The 19,725-nt window shown below is 40.4% G+C and overlaps 2 protein-coding genes across 2 annotated transcripts in view; both read left to right on the forward strand.

Moving 5' to 3' along the window:
* ZNF475 (zinc finger protein 475) overlaps positions 1 to 19,725 on the forward strand; it is a 54,358-nt gene that overhangs the window by 11,789 nt on the left and 22,844 nt on the right. Inside the window, exons 2-6 of the mRNA XM_057302336.2 lie at positions 6,530 to 6,662; positions 10,430 to 11,323; positions 15,268 to 15,355; positions 15,779 to 15,868; positions 18,714 to 18,922. Of these exons, the coding sequence (XP_057158319.1) occupies positions 15,325 to 15,355; positions 15,779 to 15,868; positions 18,714 to 18,922 (330 nt within the window). The 5' untranslated portion in view covers positions 6,530 to 6,662; positions 10,430 to 11,323; positions 15,268 to 15,324. The remainder of the gene's footprint in view (positions 1 to 6,529; positions 6,663 to 10,429; positions 11,324 to 15,267; positions 15,356 to 15,778; positions 15,869 to 18,713; positions 18,923 to 19,725) is intronic.
* ZNF474 (zinc finger protein 474) lies at positions 10,642 to 13,094 on the forward strand. The gene has a single exon (XM_034960396.2). The coding sequence runs from the start codon at positions 10,642 to 10,644 to the stop codon at positions 11,734 to 11,736; it is 1,095 nt and encodes a 364-aa protein (XP_034816287.1). The 3' UTR covers positions 11,737 to 13,094.

A 19,725-nucleotide genomic window follows, 5' to 3' on the forward strand; every position in this document is an offset into this window, starting at 1 on the left:
AGGCTGGAGTGCAATGGTGCAATTTTGACTCACTGCAACCTCTGCCTCCCAGGTTTAAGTGATTCTTCTGCCTCAGTCTCCCAAGTAGCTGGGACTACAGGCATGTGCCACCATACCTGGCTAATTTTTGTATTTTTAGTAATGACGGGATTTTGTCATGTTGGTCAGGATGTTCTTGATCTCTTGACCTCATGATCCATCCACCTCAGCCTCCCAAAGTGCTGGGATTACAGGCATGAGCCACTGCACCCGGCCCTAGCTAATTTTTTGTAGAGATGAGGTTTCACCATGTTGGCCAGGCTAGTCTTGAACTCCTGACTCAAGTGATCTTCCCGCCTTGGCCTCCCAAAGTGCTGGGATTACAGGCATGAACCTCTACACCCAGCTCACAGCACGATCATCTTTCTTTTGGGGGCAGTAGGAGAGAATCTGTTTCCTTGGTCTTCCTGGCTTCAAGAGGTGCCTGCATTTTTTAACTCTTAGACCCCTTCTTTGGAACAGCTAATTGAGGCCCTTTCACGCTTGAAATTTTTTCTGCTGCTGTCTATCTCTCACTGACTGGGGAAGAAGTTCTCCACATTTGATGACTCATGTGATTAGACTGGGCCCCTCACTTCTAATGCTGCTTTCTCCAGAATATAATGAAGTTAAGATACAAGCCACATTTTTCTAGTAGTGAGCTGGAATTGTTGGCATCGCCTTCTCTCTCCAGCCAAATGGAAAATCCAGAGGACATTAGCAGTGGTGTCAACCATAGGGTGCTATAGTCTTCACTCTCTTTCTAATGGCATCTTGTCCTTATTGGGTATTCTTATTGGGTTGTCCTAAACTTAAAGCTCAGATAGATAGTGGAAATAATGAAACAAAGTGAAATAGAACACAGAAGATGGGAAAAAAGACCCTGTTGAAAACACAAGAAAGATAGGACACATCAGCATCCACAAAGTTGATTTTAAATTAAACTCTTCCCATCCAATATCCTAATATTTCCAATCTTATGTGTGACTTAAAATATACACGTGATCTTTGTGTTTACTAGAGGCAGACAGAACAAGGCAGTTGAGAGTTATTGGTCATGGAGTGGAAGGAGGCTTTCTATAAATGTTGAACCACAAAAAAATTTAAACTAGAAGCTGAAGAGGTTTTTAAATGAACCATCACCACATTGCATGTTTGTTTGGGTCTGGGGACACAAAGAATGAACGTTTCCCCTAGACACCAGGAGACTCATTCTGGTGGTTTTCTCCAGCAGTGGATATCTTGTATAAGCTTTCCTGGGAAATGAGAATTTGTAGGGCTGAGGATTCTGAATCATCAGTGAGCTCTAACTATGTGGCCCATGAAAGAGAGTCTTGTTGCCATGATTCAGCGATGTCAAATGGTATGACAATCATATTTTGATGACTTATTCACATAGAAGGATGAGAGATGTGGGGAGAACAGCAACAAAAAGCCCATGTTCAGAAACAGCCTTCAGTTTGTGGGCACACACAAACAACCAGGTCTCCAGAGTCACTGCCAGGAACGTCATGGCGAGCATATCAGAAAATAGAGGCACATTGATTCATGCACACAGCAGAGGCCCAGCCTGCCTTATGGACTCTGCTGTTTTTGACTTCCTTCCCAGGCATTTTCCTCAGAAACAGCTTTGGGTGGAGAGCGCATTATTAACAAAGGGTGTTGATGTCTGTAATGAATGGTATTGATAATCAGTGTAAGTGTTAGCCAGGCTCCAGGAGGCACTGACCTCCTGGAGGTGGACAGAAATAAGGCACAACTTTGAAACTGCTGTAAGGTAAGCGAGTGATGTGTTAGAAAGGTTCCTCCCGGATTCAGTGAGCCCATCTCTCTTATGCCAATTTATCCTGGCCTAGCAGCTCCGTTCATGCACAACTTTATTCTTCATTGTGTTTGTTTCCACCTGGACACACAGAAGTGACCACACTTCTGATACTAACACAGCGTGGCTCAGAAGTCTATGCCAAAAGTGTCGCACCGAGTTCAACTAAATCAAGAGTATAAAGACAGTGGGAACTCTGTGCAAGCATATCACATGATGGGGGCTGGCAAACATATGCATCTATTTGCAGTTCTTTTAAAATGTAGATACTAAAATATGGTTATCTGTGGGTTTTTCCATCCAATGTTTAAAAACCATAATATATCAATTTTAGACACTTGATGGCTATAGATCTCATTCTAGGTCGAGAAGGGGCTACTATACTGTTCTTACACGTTTGCAGTTCAAACTAATTTATAGGTATTTCTTGACAAAATGGACAGCTTGGCAGAAAGAAAAAGTGTACCAAATCCTGTAATCCCCACAAGGAAGCATAATTCTCTTATAAAGTATTTCCAGAGCAAATCTTTACAATCCAACTATGGTCTATATTGCTAATAGCTTATTTATGGTTCTTTTAATTGGCTGATTATTTCTTTAAACTAATAATCTAACAATCCTCATCTGGGGAGTCATTTAATGGTGAAGAAAGGTCCATTGTCTTAAATAGAAGAGTAGCTCTTATGATATCAACCGATCAATAAATAATTATGGGAATGTCTCCAAAAAGTTTAGGTGATCCACAAAACACAATTTTGTCTGTTTGTGTTTTCCTTTTTTTCTTTTTATTTCTTCTATAATCCCACCTGTAGCTGTTCTAAACACTGGCTGCTTTGTTTTTTTCTCTAAAGTTATGTATATATCATCTTCTATAACCCTTTAATAACTTATGAAATTTCCTTCTTAAGTCACCGATTCTGTCTTTTCTTCTTGGATTTTACCCTCCCTCCTAGACCGAAGCATTTCAGCCCTAATCTACTTTCATTAGGAAGATTCCTTCCTAAATATTCTAAATATTTACTAATAAATATGTTGTATTTATAACAATTATATCCTAGAAGACTTCAGTTGGATTCTCAGTTCCTTGAAGTGATTTTCAATATTTAATTAAGAAGAAAAATGTCCCCACAGGACACTTTCAAGCAAGAAGCATGAACTATAAATTAGTGAATCCGGCTAGTGAGAAGCATTGGAAGAGTAAAGGCTGGCTCTCTGAGCTACAGGCACAGCTGTTACTCAGCATCAGCTTATGTTAGATATTGCCACACAGGAATGTGGGCTCTGTTCTGCCAGCTCTTCCACTTTTCAAGAGAAACCAAAAATCCTTATTTTATGTGACATCTCCCAATTTTAAAATAACAGGAACTAAGTCAAGCAGTTTTGACTTTCTGCAGGCTAAAAGGAACATAGCTATGGACCAGATGTGCCTATGAGCCAATGCTTAAACAATCTTGAAAAAGACATATTGGTATAGAGCTATCCTGTTGGAAGAAAATTATCCTAAATGTGAGAAAATATGGCATGTGAAATTCCTTTGAAGACTTGTTATTCGACTCTTCCACTTTTTTCTTTTTTGGGCTGTCCTTTGGATTTCTATATATTATAGGCCTCTAATGTGATTATACTGACGGTTTGTATAACCAGTGCTCCACCACTGCAAATGTCAATATTACAATTATATGATCATACCTGTGTGGCATTCATGACTCTTGGGTACTCTGTGATTTGGATACTCAATATAGAGTGAAAATTACAGGCTTGATCTGACAATAGTTTTCATAGGGTGATATTATAAGCCTTAACAACATAAAATGCCTTTTGCAGAGGGCTCTAGTTAGAAGCGCAAAGAGTGCATTTCTCCCACTTTTTTCATAGCTTTTCTAACACCATAGACTATTATGTTCATACCTGACAATTAGATTGAATGAAAGTGAAAGAACTTATTTCTTGGCCTAAGATTATTCATAGTGAAGGGGAGACAAAGAAAAGGAATTTTTTCATCAGTTATTTATAATCAGTCTAGAAATGCCAATATTTTCTCAAAGCCATGCCTCAGGCTAAGTGGCTTTTATGAAAATGTTTCCACTTTTTACCTTTCAAATGCTGCTCCTATATTTCTTAAACCATACTGCCTCTAGGTCCCAGCTGCTCTCACATGGCCTTTCCCACTCACATTAGATTGGCTGAGGTCTGCAGATGCCATGGGACCAGATGCTGCCTAGAAAAGAGTATGCAGAACCAGTGAGAATGAGCCCGACAAGCTGCCCTCAACACTCCTGGTCATCTTTGGTCTATGAGTAGGATCACTTTGCTATGGCTTCCTCTGTGGCAGTGGTGGCCTTGTGGCTTGGGGGTCAGCAGGTGAAGAGTGTCACATAAAATTTAAAAAAATACAAGCATGCTTAGAACAGTAGGCTTCCCTTATGAATTTGTTCATCTACTGGAAAATGGAAGAACAATACATTCTAGCTCTTAAAGCACTGCGATAGTGTAAAAATAACAAAAATGCATTTTCAGTGGTCTGAATGAGTTGAGGATTAAATGTTCAGATAAGCATCTTATTTTGTAAGATTCTATGAAAGAATTAATTTGCATTTATATTTATTGCAATATTTAAGTAATATGCAGCTTGAATATCACGGATTATTATTACTTATATTTTGAGGGTTGTTACATCCGTTTGAATTATTAAAATTTAGAAACTTAGAAGAGGCACCCTATGGAGTTGAAAATCAGATCTCCAAGGAGGAGGCACAGACTGGCTGGTGATTGCATCTGGTGGGGAAGGGTCAGTTTGTCTGGTTTTACAAATTTGGTTGGATTCAGCTGCTGCTACTGAAAAGAACTGCTGCTGCTGGAGTAGAGGAGTGTTGCTGGAATAATGCTCACAGCAACCACATGCACACAGGAAGCCTTTAAAAGGATTAAATGGCCTCTTGCTCCCCAATTCTTGCATTCTCCTTCCATTATTCCTGTTGGCAGAGCATAACACAGAGCCAGCTTGCAAAGCAGAAATGGGCTGTGCAGAGTCCCTGTACCTGTATCATAAAGCTAAATATAGAAAAGAAGGTTGGGAATATACAGACAATAAGTTAATAACTGGCACAATATTGCTATCTGCTAGCTCTTTAATAAGCTTGTGGGAAAAATAGGCTATTTTTTATTAAAAATAGTCATTAAATTTTTTTTCTTAAAAGAATCTCTAAAAAAGGAAGTGTTGTGATCAATTTCATAAGAACCATTGATCCAGTATTTATAGTATCAATTTTTTAAATTTCTGATTTTTAAGAAGTATATATTTAATAAGTCAATTCTGTGCCCAAACCTCTACTCCCTCAAAAAAAATTCCTTCATCAAAAAAAATCTGAAATTTGAAATAACATTATTAGGATGAATTGTGCTAATCACCAGTATTAAAATACAGATATCTCTCAATTAGTATTAGGTTCCCATGTGAATAACAGACTCTTAAAAATGGCTAAAATAAAAATAAAAATTTACTTTTCTTATGTAAATAAAGTCCAAGAAAGGCACTCCAGGGCTTCTATGATGGTTCCAGCATTACCAGGGACCCAAGTCCATCCAGGTCTCTGCTCTGTCATATCAAGGGTTACATAAATGAAATCTGTTCTCAACTGGCTGCTAAAGCGCCAGTCATCACATCCGTCTTCTAAGCATCAGTAAGAAGGAAAGGAAGAGAAACAATTGTTCTCTTCTTCCTTTTCAAGAATTGTTCTTACAAGTTCCACACAATATTTTCACTAACTACAAAGGAGCTTGTAGATGTGCCCAGCTGAAAATTGGGGCTCTATTAATTGAGGGAGTTGAGTGGAATGGCTATTGGTAAGGAACTAACTGTCTCTGCCGGACATTAGAAGGGACATTATCTCATCAATTATAAGCCTTGGTGTAAATGAGTCCATCAGTTCCTTTTTGAAAGCAAGATTTCATAGGTAAGATGGACTGGTGAGCGTACAAGAATACTAGGCTGGAGAGTGGAGGCTGCTGAATGGGGTGGGTGAAGAACATTGAAGATGAACCTCCTCTATTTTAGAATCTTGATCAGAGCCACCATCAGCCCCAACTCCATCTTTCTTATTTATGTTTTTGTTCATTTAAAGAATTTGAATTCAATACTAATAGAGAAGGGGTCATATCATGTATCAACTATATTTCTTTTGTTTCAAAGGACTAGATTTTTTTATATACTTTAAGTTCTACGGTAAATGTGCACAACGTGCAGTTTTGATACATAGGTATACATGTGCCATGTTGGTTTGCTGCACCCATTAAATCATCACTTACATTAGGTATTTCTCCTAATGCTATCCCTCCCCCATCCCCCCACCCCATGACAGGCCCCCATGTGTGATGATCCCTGTGCTGTGTCCAAGTGTTCTCATTGTTCAGTTCCCACTTATGAGTGTGAACATGAGGTGTTCGGTTTTCTGTCCTTGTGATAGTCTGCTCAGAATGATGGTTTCCAGCTTTATCCATGTCCCTGCAAAGGACATGAACTCATCCTCAAAGGACTAGATTATTTTTTAAAAGATATGATCACACTTTTCATTGTGTTCTGTTCCCTCTCTTTTAGAGAGACACCTTCTAATGCCAAGATGGTTTTTGGATTTCCACGGTTATTACATTCATCTTTGTGTGTTTGTCTCTCCCTTCCCATGAACCCTGAAGAGAATGGAAAAACGGCATCATGTTGATAAAAGGTGATGCCTTCCAGGACATTCTGTAAATGTCCTATGTGCAGATATGGTCAAAACGAATAATTCAGGCCAACTGAGTGAACATTTCTCCAGAGATGGTTGAGGTAAAACTGTCTGGCTTTGCAAATTGGTTCTCTTTATAAACTAGCAACATTGCTTTATGACGTTTTGGGTGACAGGCCAATTTCTTATGTGATTTAAGTGTATGCATTTAGTATTTTCCAGCACTTTTGCTTTTAGAGCTAACTTATAAAGGGAGAGCAACCAACACTGCTGTGCCATGGCATGTTGCCTTTGCACAGTCACTGGCAGAAACATTATGCATTTCTCCATAAGACACCTCCGTTCCCAAAAATTTCACTGGCTTCCAGCTACCTCATCTTTCATATTTTGATACCTTTAGTCACAATAAGGGAAAAATTTCAGGAGAACATTGGAGAAGGAAAGGGATGGTAGAAAAAGAAAAGTTGAAGATTCAAATGGACGTTTTGTGATGTTTCATCGTGTTTGCTGCAGAGAAAATATTTGCAGTGCACAAATGTTTGTGTGCGGTAAGATCTATCCCTAATCAAATGGTGACATGGCTTCAAACTGAGCGCTACCTGGCCTCTTGGGGCAGCCTTCACTTTTACCCTGTGCCCATGATCAAGACAGACAAAACACATCATTCATCAGTAGTCTGCCCCATTCCCCCAACTGGTCCCTACCTCTGCTGGTTATGTAGATTTTTCTGAAGATATTGGTGAAATTAAGAAAAGAATCTGTACTGCACATCACTCAGGAAAAACTACATCTAGAAAACAACTGTATATGGCAAAAGTGATTATTTTTTTTCTTTTTTTTTTCTTTTGAGATGGAGTTTCACTCTTGTCAGCTAGGCTGGAGTGCAATGGCGCGATCTTGGCTCTCTGCAAACTCTGCCTCCCGGATTCAAGCGATTCTCCTGTCTCAGCCTCCTGAGTAGCTGGGATTACAGCCACCATACCCAACTAATTTTTGTATTTCTAGTAGAGACGGGGTTTCACCATGCTGGCCAGGCTGGTCTCAAACTCCAGACCTCAGGTGATCCGCCCACCTCGGCCTCTCAAAGTGCTGGGATTACAGGTATGAACCACCGCGCCCGGCCTGGCAAAAGTGATTCTTAATGCAGAAACAGAAAACCAAATACCACACGTTCTCACTTATAAGTGGGAGCTAAACGTCAAGTACACGTGGGCATAAAGATGAGAACAACAGATAGTAATGCAAGCGGAGGAAGGGCTGAAAAACTACCTATTAGGTACTATGCTTACTACCTGGGAGACAGATTCATGTGTACTCCAAACCTCAGCATTACACAATATGCCCATATACCAAACCTGCACATGTACCCCGAACCTATAATAAAAGTTGAAGAAAAATAGTCCCCTGTCACTTAACATTGAAAACATTGTGTTCCATAGCCCCAGTCTCTCCTGCTTTGTCCCTCTCAGAGGCTTCTCCTCTGTGCCTTGTCTGCACTCCTCCTTCTTGCCTCTTCTTTCTTCTAAAAGGAAGCATAACAGCTGGTGAGAGCTTAGTTACCTTCCCCTGAGACATATGGATAGTACATTAAAACAGGGATAAAAACTAAAGGGAAGAAGCTCTGCTGGAGGAATTTAGGCAGAATGAATAATGGAAAGAGCCACGTATTGGAGCCAAAGAGAGCTGGAATTGATTCACAGTTCTGTCATTTAGAAACTGACAGTCTTGGGCAAATTACTTGTCTTTTCTGAGTCAGTTTCTTTACTTATAAAATTGAAATAATAATACCTGCTTCATAATCATTTGAGAATTAACTAAAATTATGTTTACAAAAAAATCTGTGCCCTATCTGGCACATAATTGGCATTCAGTAAATATTACCTCTCTTACCTTATCAAAAGGGAGATGGAGGGGTTGCTGGGGAAAGTCATGGGGATTTCTCAGTATTCTAATCTGCTGGGAACCGAATTGACTCTCTCTCTCTGTGTGTGTGTCTGTGTGTGTGTGTGAGAGAGAGAGAGAGAGAGGGAGAAAGACAGAGAGAGAGAAAGAGAGGCAGAGACAATTTAGGGGAAGGAGGCTTATTTGATTGCATTGATTTTTCTAATCTGTCTTCTTAAGTCATATTAGTGTCTGCAATTTCCTAGTATCAAGGAAAATGATAAACTAAAATTCCTCGGTGAAGAGAGCCAATGAAGCAGAATGGTTTGTGAAAATAACCCATGGGCTGGATTTAAAACCTAATGAAATAATTTTACCCTATTCCTATGTTCCATAGATCTACTTTCTCTTTTAGATGGTACTGATCGAGTGATAAATTTCTCTGTTTTATTTTCTGTGCTGGCCACTCTGGGGCCAACACATACTTTTCCCACATCTGTTAACATTACTGTCTTAGAATCTGTCAAAATGAAGAATAACTTCTTTCTCTGTGCCAGACCTGATTTGATACTCTTAAAGGCAAGGATTCAGACCTTTGTTGGCACCGAAGTACAGGAGCTGGGCACAGATATCACAGCTCTTCTTGTTCTTTATCAAATCCAGTGCCCAGGGTTTCCATATTACCAGGACTGCTGGCCTTGCACTGTCCAAACTGAAGTGTTTGCCATGATGTACAGGATCCAGCTTCATACTAGGGGCTGCTCTTCTGTGGTTAAGAATGGATGCTTTAGAGTTTATCACCCTGATAAATGAAACGATAAAGGAAATGAAAAAGGTCCTGAGGCTTCTGAAATAATCTTTTTGGGGAGCCAGATTATAAACCCATGGTAAAATTTACTCATGACTTTTCCCAATATACAAATTTAAGATTCTTCCCATAAATGGATATCTAAGCTGCCACTTCTTCTGGTGGGGATCCTTGGGGAATCCAGGACCTTTGTTTTATATTTAAAAATATTTGGAAGTCATACATATATAAAACAAGAAAGCAGGTATGATACCTTTAAAAAAAAAAAAAGAGCCTCAAGCAGCATCTCTGTATCATCTTTCCATGAAAGATCTGCAGATATCCCACCAGGATGGGTGCCGGCCTAGGCTGTACTATTTGCTGGAGAATTATAGCTCCACTTTATTAATACCCTATTCCCAAAATAAACAAAAGTGAATACATGATGTGTCACAAGAAGTTTATGTCCCTCTGAGGGCTATCCTGATAATCCTCATAAGATTCATTCTTGAATTACTTCTTCTGCAAGAGTTCTTAATTTCAGGTCCATGGACACTCAAGAAGTCTGTGACACAACTTTACCTCAATTAAAATGCATATCACAACTAGAAACAGTTGACAAATTATTTCAGTAAAACTGATTTCACCTGTGATAGCAACAATTTTTATTTTTACTTATAAAAATATTATTCTGAGAAGTGCATAGGCTTCACAGAATTGTCAAAGGAATCCATGTCACTAACAAGTTAAGGATCTCTGACGTAGTGGAAGTTTCTGTGGGGCCCAGGGGGTCTTTTCATATGACCTGCTGATTTCATTAACCTAATATTCACAGTTTGCAGTTTTCTCTTCTATGGTCTCACCACCCTGGTCTCAGCCTCTATTGCTTTGCGTCTTCTGTATCTATGATGTGCTGTAATTGTCAAGTTAATTTTTGGGCAGAACACGATTTTCAATACAGTGATAGTGCAACTGATGATGGAAGATTTCCTCAGGTTTATGTCAGTTTATTGACCAAATCCCATATGCTGGTTACTGTGCTAGTCAAAAAGTATACAAGGTCAATATTTAAAACAAGCAAAAAAAAAAAAACCACACACACACACACAAAACAACCTAAACGTCTGTGTGTGTGTGTGTGTGTGTGTGTGTGTGTGTGTTTACATAATAACTTCTTATGTCTCCCACCCCCCTCCACAGATCTTGGAGACATCTCAGCTTTAATGAGGACTTTCCAACATTCCAGACTGCTGTCCTGCATTGAAGCTCTGAGTCACGGTCTGTGAGGCTAAGGTACTGGCAACGGTGTGAACGCCAGGACAACTAACCTCACTAACCTTCACTCTAAGCAGAAGCCCAAAGTGAGTTTGGCCTGAAATCAGAGCAAGCACTACAGAAAGACATCTTTGTTAATGGAAAGAGGAAAGAAGAAAAGAATTTCCAATAAGTTACAGCAAACTTTTCACCATTCTAAAGAACCCACTTTCCTTATCAACCAAGCTGGGCTTCTCTCTAGTGACTCCTATTCTAGCCTTTCGCCAGAAACAGAGAGTGTTAATCCTGGTGAAAAGATAAAGACAGACACTCAGAAAAAGAGACCTGGGACTGTGATACTATCAAAACTGTCAAGTAGAAGAATTATATCGGAAAGCCAGCTTAGCCCCCCTGTGATCCCGGCCCGCAGGCCTGGATTCCAGGTATGCTATATCTGTGGTCGAGAATTTGGGTCCCAGTCAATTGCCATTCATGAACCCCAGTGCTTGCAGAAGTGGCATATTGAAAACAGCAAGTTGCCCAAGCACTTGAGGAGGCCAGAACCCTCCAAACCACAGTCTCTCAGCAGCAGGGGGTCCTACAGTCTTCAGGCAACTAATGAGGCTGCATTTCAGAGTGCCCAGGCTCAGCTGCTGCCCTGTGAATCCTGTGGCCGCACATTCTTGCCAGATCGTCTTCTTGTTCATCACAGAAGCTGCAAGCCAAAGGGTGAGGGTCCCAGAGCACCACATTCTAATAGTTCTGATCATCTTACTGGCCTCAAGAAAGCTTGTAGTGGAACCCCAGCCCGACCAAGGACTGTTATCTGCTACATATGTGGTAAGGAATTTGGCACCCTGTCCCTTCCTATTCATGAGCCCAAATGCCTGGAAAAGTGGAAAATAGAAAATGACCAGCTCCCTGTGGAGCTCCACCGGCCACTCCCACAGAAGCCTCAGCCCCTTCCGAATGCACAGTCCAGCCAAGCGGGACCAAATCAAGCTCAGCTTGTGTCCTGCCCACATTGTAGCCGAATCTTTACCTCAGACCGCCTTCTGGTACACCAGAGAAGTTGTAAAACTCATCCTCATGGGCCAAAATATCAGAATTTGACTTTAGGGAGTAAAGGAGGCCTAAAAGAGTCCACTAATTCCAAGCAGCAAAGGAACAGGGCAGCACCCAGTGTAACTGATAAGGTAATTCATGCCACACAAGACGCATTAGGTGAATCTGGTGGTGCCCTCTGCCTGTAGGGGAACAAGAGAAAACTATCCCCAGAATCAGCCACCTCAGCCCCTAGTATTTTTTCTGTCAATGCCTTGTATCAGCCTCAAAGCAGCCTGTTCAAGTTAACTCCCTGTTGAACTCCAGGGCCTATACCTCTCTTGGCTGAATAGATATAAGAACATCCTTGCCTGATGGGTTCATATTCCTCTTCAATTCTGCTGTCTAAAAGAAGAAGAGATGGACTTCTTTCTTCCCTGATCCCTGATACGAATAATCCCTGGGAGAGACTGTAATTTGAAAATGAGTCATTAATGCTGTGTCTACATTACAGAGATATAATTCCCATTCCAACAGCCAATATTTATTGCCGGTTTATTTTAGTCATCTACCTTAGGAATTCATTTTTGGCAATGCTGGGTTATGCTGAGTTTATCTTACTAAAATAGAATCTGTGTCAAAAACCCCAAATGACTTTAGCAACAATTAAACACTGAAGCACTTGCAAAAATACACATGGTCTGTAAATACAGCATATTTTTTCTTTTGACACGTACATGGTTGTAGTAAGTAGGAAATTAACCCCAGTGTAGACACTGAAGCAACTAGGTTATATTCTGGGAGGTGCTTGGTTCCTGCTGCTGCTCTGTGCCCTGTGTTCAGGCTGAAGACAAGGCCCTGACCCCCCAACTTGGGCCATTCTGAATAAGCATGACCCCAGGAATCCCCAGCTTGAATGGCGAAGAGTTTTTAGGGTTTTATCTAAAGTTTCACCATGGGCAAGGATTGGAGAGAGATGATTACGAGGGTGGCTACCTGCAAGATAGGGCCTGGTCCATGTTCTTTGTCCATTAAACCAGATTGTGGATGCTTTGTCTTGTGTTAACCTTACAGAATATCAAATTATGAGAAACAGGAAGTGGTAAAAGTCTTTTTTCCATGGCTTGCTACTTGAAAAGCCCAGCCTGCCAAGATAATGAATTCTTAAGAAAACTAAGATTAGGCCAGGTGCGGTGGTTCATGCCTGTAATCCCAGCACTTGGGGATAATGTAAAGCCCAGCCTGCAGGGATAACGGATTCTTAAGAAAACTAAGATTAGGCCGGGTGTGGTGGTTCATGCCTGTAATCCCAGCACTTTGGGAGGCCAACTCCTGAGGTCAGCAGTTCAAGATCAGCTTGACCAATATGTCTCTACTAAAAACAGAAAAATTAGCTGGGCATGACTGTAGTCCCAGCTACTCGGGAGGCTGAGACAGGAGAATCGCTCGAACCCAGGAGTTGGAGGTTGCAATTGAGCTGAAATCACACACTGCACTCCAGCCTGGGTGACAGACTGAGGCTGCATCTCAAAAAAAAAAAAAAAAAAAAGAAAAAGAAAAAGAAAGACAGACAGAAAAAAAGAAAATGAAGATTATACCAAGCTATTGTAAAAGATTAAACCAAAGGAATTGGTTGGGGAGGGGGCATTCTTTATTTCTAATATGATCTTTCTTTCTTTTTTATTTTATTACTTTGAGGACTGTCTAGTCCTTTGCTCCTAAATTCCATGTTTAAAATAAAATAAGTATGGTCTTACTGGTTTAGAAGATTCCAAGACAATGATTCGAAAGCTGAAGAGTCACTCACAGCTGCTGGGCAAGTTTTCCGATGAACATTGAAGAAAAAACAGCTAGTTTCTTTGCCTAACGAAAAACCAAACTCCTCAGTGTGGCATGGTCTTCAAGCTGGTCTTATAAACATGACCTGTTTTTCCCATCTTCTGTCTGTTGCTTTTCTTCCATAACCTGTGGGGTCTGGATTCACAGAGTACAAGAAGCTGTGTCTCAGGGCCACAAATCAGAAACTCTGTTCAATTTCTGCCTTACAGAACTGTTTCTTGATTGTATGTATTTACTTCAAATGTTCTCATTACAGATCTAGAGATAGGGAAGCGTGTGGTCAGTATTCTTGTGCTTGTTGTTGTAACACATACTTTGTGCTCAAGAGTGGAGCCAACAGGCTGAGCACAGCATGTTCTTACTCAGTAACGATGGCTGAAACTGGCTGGCTTGGGCCCCCAGCTTCCCGAGGAAACACCTTCCTGACTCACCCGGTCATCTGGAGGGGAGAATGTCAGGAGAGGCCAGCGATGGCCCTTCAGTGACTCGACTTATGCATTTAGACAAGAGTAGGGGGAGGCGGTCTAGAGGACATGACTATGTCAGAGCACACCCAACCCTGTTCTCAGGCCTGAGAACACACATGTGAATGGGAAATTGGCCCCGACCACTGTCGGATGTGTGCTGGCCTGTTTGGGGACCACACAAGATTCAGTAGAGGGCATAGAAAGGTCATCCAACATAGGGACCCTTTGGCTGCCAGGCTTAAAACAAGCTTGGGTTAGTTATGAAGGAGAAAGCTCTTCGGCTTCCAGGGAGCATAAGAACTTTCAAAGCAGTGGGCTTTAGCCCTTTCTTAGAGAAGATATTTACCATTCCATAGTGCTTTCAGCAGAAAGCCTTTCCTTCACTGTGTAGTTTAGTTATGATTTGATCCTCCCTATAGATATTTTTCTATCATTTAAATTTTAGTGCTATGAATTACTCATTTTCCATAAAGAACACTACTCTAATGGTTATTAGATTTCAGAATTTCATCTGTCTGTGAAAGCTGACTTTTGGCAGCCTGTGACTCTCATACATTCCTTCTTACAATTCAGATTTCCCCCCGGAATCCTTGGTCTGATTTCAGATTAGAATCAGCTATCGTGCCTTATGTTCTCACAGGGTTCAACCTTGTAGTGGATTCAGGTGAGAGAAATAGTTTCAGAACTATGATCATAGTACTTGGAAAACAATTCACTCCAGTGACCCCACAGTCACTGTTTCACTGGCAGAATGAATTACCTTTCCCTCAGAATGTTTCTCCAAAATAGATTGGCTCAGGTCCCTTATGATACAGATGCTCCTGTGATCCTTCTATCAAATCTAAACACAAACACCGATTAGACATGTTCTGCTCCAAGATCTCAGTGGGCATTTTGCGTTGCCTTCTAACCAATATATTGGCTCAGATTGTCTCACTGTTTCACATCCAAAGTATAGCACTGAGCTCACTCTTCCTGATCTCCCAGGAAAGTTGTGAAGGACACTAAACAGTATTCAAGAGGAATAAAACCTTCAGTGTGGATTTTTATTTAAAAGGTGGGATGGTCCTGGGACTGTGTTGATGTATTTCATAGTGTAATGTGCAGCCTCACACTTCCTTTCTTTCCTCTAAAAGAAAAGCCTAGATGGGTAATACCAATTTAGCAAAAATTTAAAAGGGGTGTCAATTGCAGACAAAATTTTGATTCATAATATGGATCAAACTATATATTAACATTTTAAATTTTAATATCACATACATTTAATGAGATTCTTTGATGTCATTTTAGTAAATTACTTTCTAAGCTATGCTGAGGGATATAATAGAAGTAATTATTCTTATTTTAATGTGAATGAATAAATTTTAATATTTGCATTTAATAGTTGATAAAATTTTGCCTGTTTTTAGAAGCTGATTGTAACTCATTCTTTAGCTTTAGGCCCTTTCAAGCTAATTGGAACAGAAGAGAGCTAATTAACTGTAAACCAGAATGAAGCTTTTGTCTAGTAAGTTTCTATTAGGTAAGGCTTGGGGTTATTTTCCTAGGATTTCACTTGTAACATTTGAAACGCTGTTCCTAAAAACCTTGTTCTATATTGCAAAATATGTATTATTTTTCTTAAGGGGAACTATCTTTTCTATAAATGATTGTCTCTCTAAACACAGTTTTAAGCTACTTTCAGCATCCTCAGTCCTCAGGTTTGAGCTAAAGCCCCATCAGACACATCTCCAGCATCTGGTGCTGCCATCTGGTGTTTTCTTTTAAAGTAATGTGTTCTGTGCTATCAAATAATATTATTGACTTTTTCCTCCTTTGTGTTATCCCCAAATGTATTTGAGAAGGTGCCCTTATTAGATAAACTCCAGTTATTTAGTGCTAGAGTTACATATTTGATTTAAAGCTACAAATGTTCTTCTCTGGCTAAGTATCTTATTCTTTACAGGCAAAACTCACAGTGGGAAGAGCATAATCAGAAAAACTCATGAGGGCAGGATATTCTCATCTTTTCAAATTCTGCATGTGTATCTATTGGGTAAGAAGAATTTGGAGTTTGGGGGAAGGCATGGAAGACAGGCAACTAACTTTTACTGAATGCCTTTATGTCTTAGTCCATATGTGTTGCTATAACAAAATACCAAAGACTGAGTAGTTTATAAAGAACAGAAATTTATATTTCATGGTTCCAGAGGCTGGGAAGTCCGAAATCAAGGTACCAGCAGGATTTTTATGAACTTGTGAGGAATGCTCTACTTCCAAGATGGTAATTAGTTGCTAGATCCTCCAGAGGGGAGAAATGCTGTGGTGGAAGGGATGGAAATGCAAGAAGGGTGCTCCCTCTTCTAACCTTGAACCCTTTTATAAGGGTGTGAAGCCCATTCATGAAGGTGGTGCCTTCACAGCTTAATCACCTCACAAAGGCCACACCTCTTAACATTGTTGCACTAGGAAGTAAGATCCACTGTGAATTTTGGAGGAGACACCACCATTGAAACCACAGCACCTTATGATTAGCATTTTATATACCTGATGTCATTTTAATTCTCATTATATTACTATAAGATAAACATTATTTTCCCACTTTCCAGGTTGGGAGATTTTGGTTAAGCAACTTGCTTAAAGTCATACAGTGGGTTCGCAAGTGGCTGTCAGAGCCATTCTGTCTAATTCCAAAAATTCATATATTTTCATGTCACTGTGAAAGGGGCATAGAAATGATATAAAAAATGGGTGTCGCTACCCTGCCGACCTGTGAGTGTTAGACAGGAAAAAGAGGACAGAATTCTATTCATTCATTAATACTTATCATTAGGCATTGGACTAAATACTAAATATAGAGTCATAAAAATATAGGCACAGTTCTTGACCTCTTGGAGTTTGTAGTCCTATTGAGGAAATCATATGGAATTTTTTAAAAATATACAATTTAAAATTGTGATATGACAGTGTGGAATGGTGGAAGACAAACATTCAGGATCTTGGCTAGAGAAAACCTGTGGGAGGAAGATATTTCAGCTAAGACATAAAAGGTGTGAAAGCACTAGCCAAGAGGAAACATGTGGAGGAAGGGAATGGTTAGAGAAAAAGACATTCGGATCAATGGCAGCATGTATGAAGGTCCTGAGGTAAGGAAGATCTTATAATGAAGTGAAAGAGTGCACATGTGGCCAGGGCCTAATGAGAGAGGGAACAGGCACATGATGAGGCTGAAGAGGTAGCATAGTTTCTTCCAGCTGCTCTGTCAACACAGGGACATCAGTAGTTTGGTTACTGCAGGAACCCAGGTGAGAGCTGGTGATGCCTTGGCATATCATGTTGGTAGCAGAGATAAAGATAAGGTACAATGGGCAGATCTTGGTGATAGTTGGGATGTGGAGGGTAAGAAAGAGGGTCAAGGATGACTCCCAGATTTCTAGCTTGAGCAACTGCACTAGTAGTACCATTTTCTAAGATGAAGAAGACTGTGGAAGGGTTGGATTTGGGGAAGTAAGATCTATAGTTTAATTCTGGCCTTATCAAATTCAAAATGCATATGAGATATTTGAGTTAAACTAGATCTATGAGTCTGGAACTCAGAAGGGAGGACTGGGCTGGGATATACATTTGTGCATTATTAACATATATTTAAAGCATTCAGAATGAATACTCAGATAGAAAAACGGCCCAGGGCTGAGCCCTGAGATACAATATTTAGGGACTAGAGGGGAAGAAGCTGGAGAATGAAGGTCTGGAGATGCAAGAGAAAGGCCTAGAGTAGGGTGCCGTGAAAGCTGAGATCAGACAAATGTTGTAAATAAAGGCGTGGAAAACAGTGTTTGATGCTGAGAGGTTGAGTAGAATGAGGACCAAAAAATATTTAATTTGGCAGTGTGGATGCAGCTGCTAACCTTGGAAAGCACACAGTGCAGTGGTGAGAGCTGCAGAGCATATGGAGAATAAAGATAGAATGTGTTTTGAGAAGTATGGCTTTGAAGACTAGAAGAGAAATAGTAGGTTGGCTAGGAATAGAGATATTGGGATGAGAGGTTTTTTTTAAAAGGTGGGAGCTTCTAGATTATGTTTTAATGCTTAGAATAATGATCCAGTGGAGAAAAGGAGGTTGAAGAAGCAAGAGAGGTGATCAGAGAAAGTGCAAAACCTGGAAAAAAAATAGGCACCAGGAGATGGGATCACCAGTGTGTGTAGAAGGAAGGTCTTCGATAGGAGAGGGCAATTTTTTTGTTTCAGGAGAGTGATGAACACAGATGAAGGCAAGCCTGTAGGTTATTAGTGGGGAGATAAGGTAACTACTACCTGTTAGCTTGTATCTCAAATTTTCTCGATGAAATATCAGGCAATCTTATCAAGCCTATCGGATGAGAAAGAGAGAGGTATAAAGAGATAGAAAAAGGTTAATGTTAAGAACCTTCTTAGTCCTTTGTCTCTTCAGGCCTTCTGTTAAAACTGAGCTCCTGAAATCAAGACTAAGTCTTTTAGAGGCCGGGCGCGGTGGCTCACGCCTGTAATCCCAGCACTTTGGGAGGCCAAGGCGGGTGGATCACGAGGTCAGGAGATCAAGACCATCCTGGCTAACATGGTGAAACCCTGTCTCCACTAAAAACACAAAAAGTTAGCCGGGTATGGTGGCGGGTGCCTGTAGTCCCAGCTACTCGGGAGGCTGAGGCAGGAGAATGGCGTGAACCTGGGAGGCGGAGCTTGCAGTGAGCCGAGATCGCTCCACTGCACTCCAGCCTGGGCGACAGAACGAGACTCCGTCTCAAAAAAAAAAGACTAAATCTTTTAGAATTATTTCCCTCTATGATCTCCGCTTCTTTGGAGGTGGTAGATGAAACATTCAGTGGGATCCTACTTGTAGATCCGACCTTTTTAATAATCTTCAGTGGTCCTAGTTCACCTCCTCAGCTGTGCTGATGTCATGAAAACCAGCCTTGACCTCACAAACTACCCCTTGATGATGCTGACCGCTGGACTACTAATATCCAACTGCCTGTGTCATTTCTTCATCTTTCCTTGGTGCCAACCATGCCTGCATATCAGGGCAGCATTCTATGATCCCATGGCTCTCACATCGACAGACCACAACACTAAGGTAACAGGACCAGTTCTCTTCTACATTGTTGGCTCCAGAAGGCAACCCAAGGGAATTTGTGTATATGTATTACATGTGTGGAATATGTGTGTGTTGAAGGTGGGGAAAGTTACACATTTTAGAGCAACAGCCTCATGAGTGAAATTGACATGTAGCTTTCTAATCTAAAAATTTAAAGGATAATGCTCACCTGTACAAATCACAGTCTAATATAATTATTTAAAAACTCATCCATGACTTATAATTATATATCACATATTGCTGGGTAGAGACACTGTGATAGATACAACTACATCTCCCAGAGCCCAAAGCCCAAAGCAAAAATAGGTGCTCTTTCTTTGCATTGGCGCTTCTGTATGTGGCTTTCTGCTTCTCTAGAAAGAAAAATACTGACTGTAACTTCTGTGAGAGGAGAGAATCACATATTATAAATTCAAATATTATTTAGGCCTAAAATGAACAAAAACCATAACATAGTTATACTCTCAAAAAGTTAATCTAGCTTAATTTCATATGTCTTCAAAGCCTTTTTCCCCCATCACTTGCTTCCAGTCCAAACACACGTACATCCACATTTCCTAGTGATCATGCATACTGAATCTTTATATAATGAACGAATGGATATAGCTTCAGTACTTAAAAATCCAAATTCCAAGGTCAACAACTACAATCTCTCCCAAAATTCTTAAAACTCCAACAAAGGCAGTACAACGCAATCTGTAAGGAGTCCTTATTGAAACAGAGGTGACTGTCCCATGAACAGAATCTCACTGCTCAATGTGAGGCATAAGTTCAGTCTTATG

Source organism: Pan paniscus, chromosome 4, assembly GCF_029289425.2.
Source record: "Pan paniscus chromosome 4, NHGRI_mPanPan1-v2.0_pri, whole genome shotgun sequence".
NCBI lineage: Eukaryota > Metazoa > Chordata > Mammalia > Primates > Hominidae > Pan > Pan paniscus.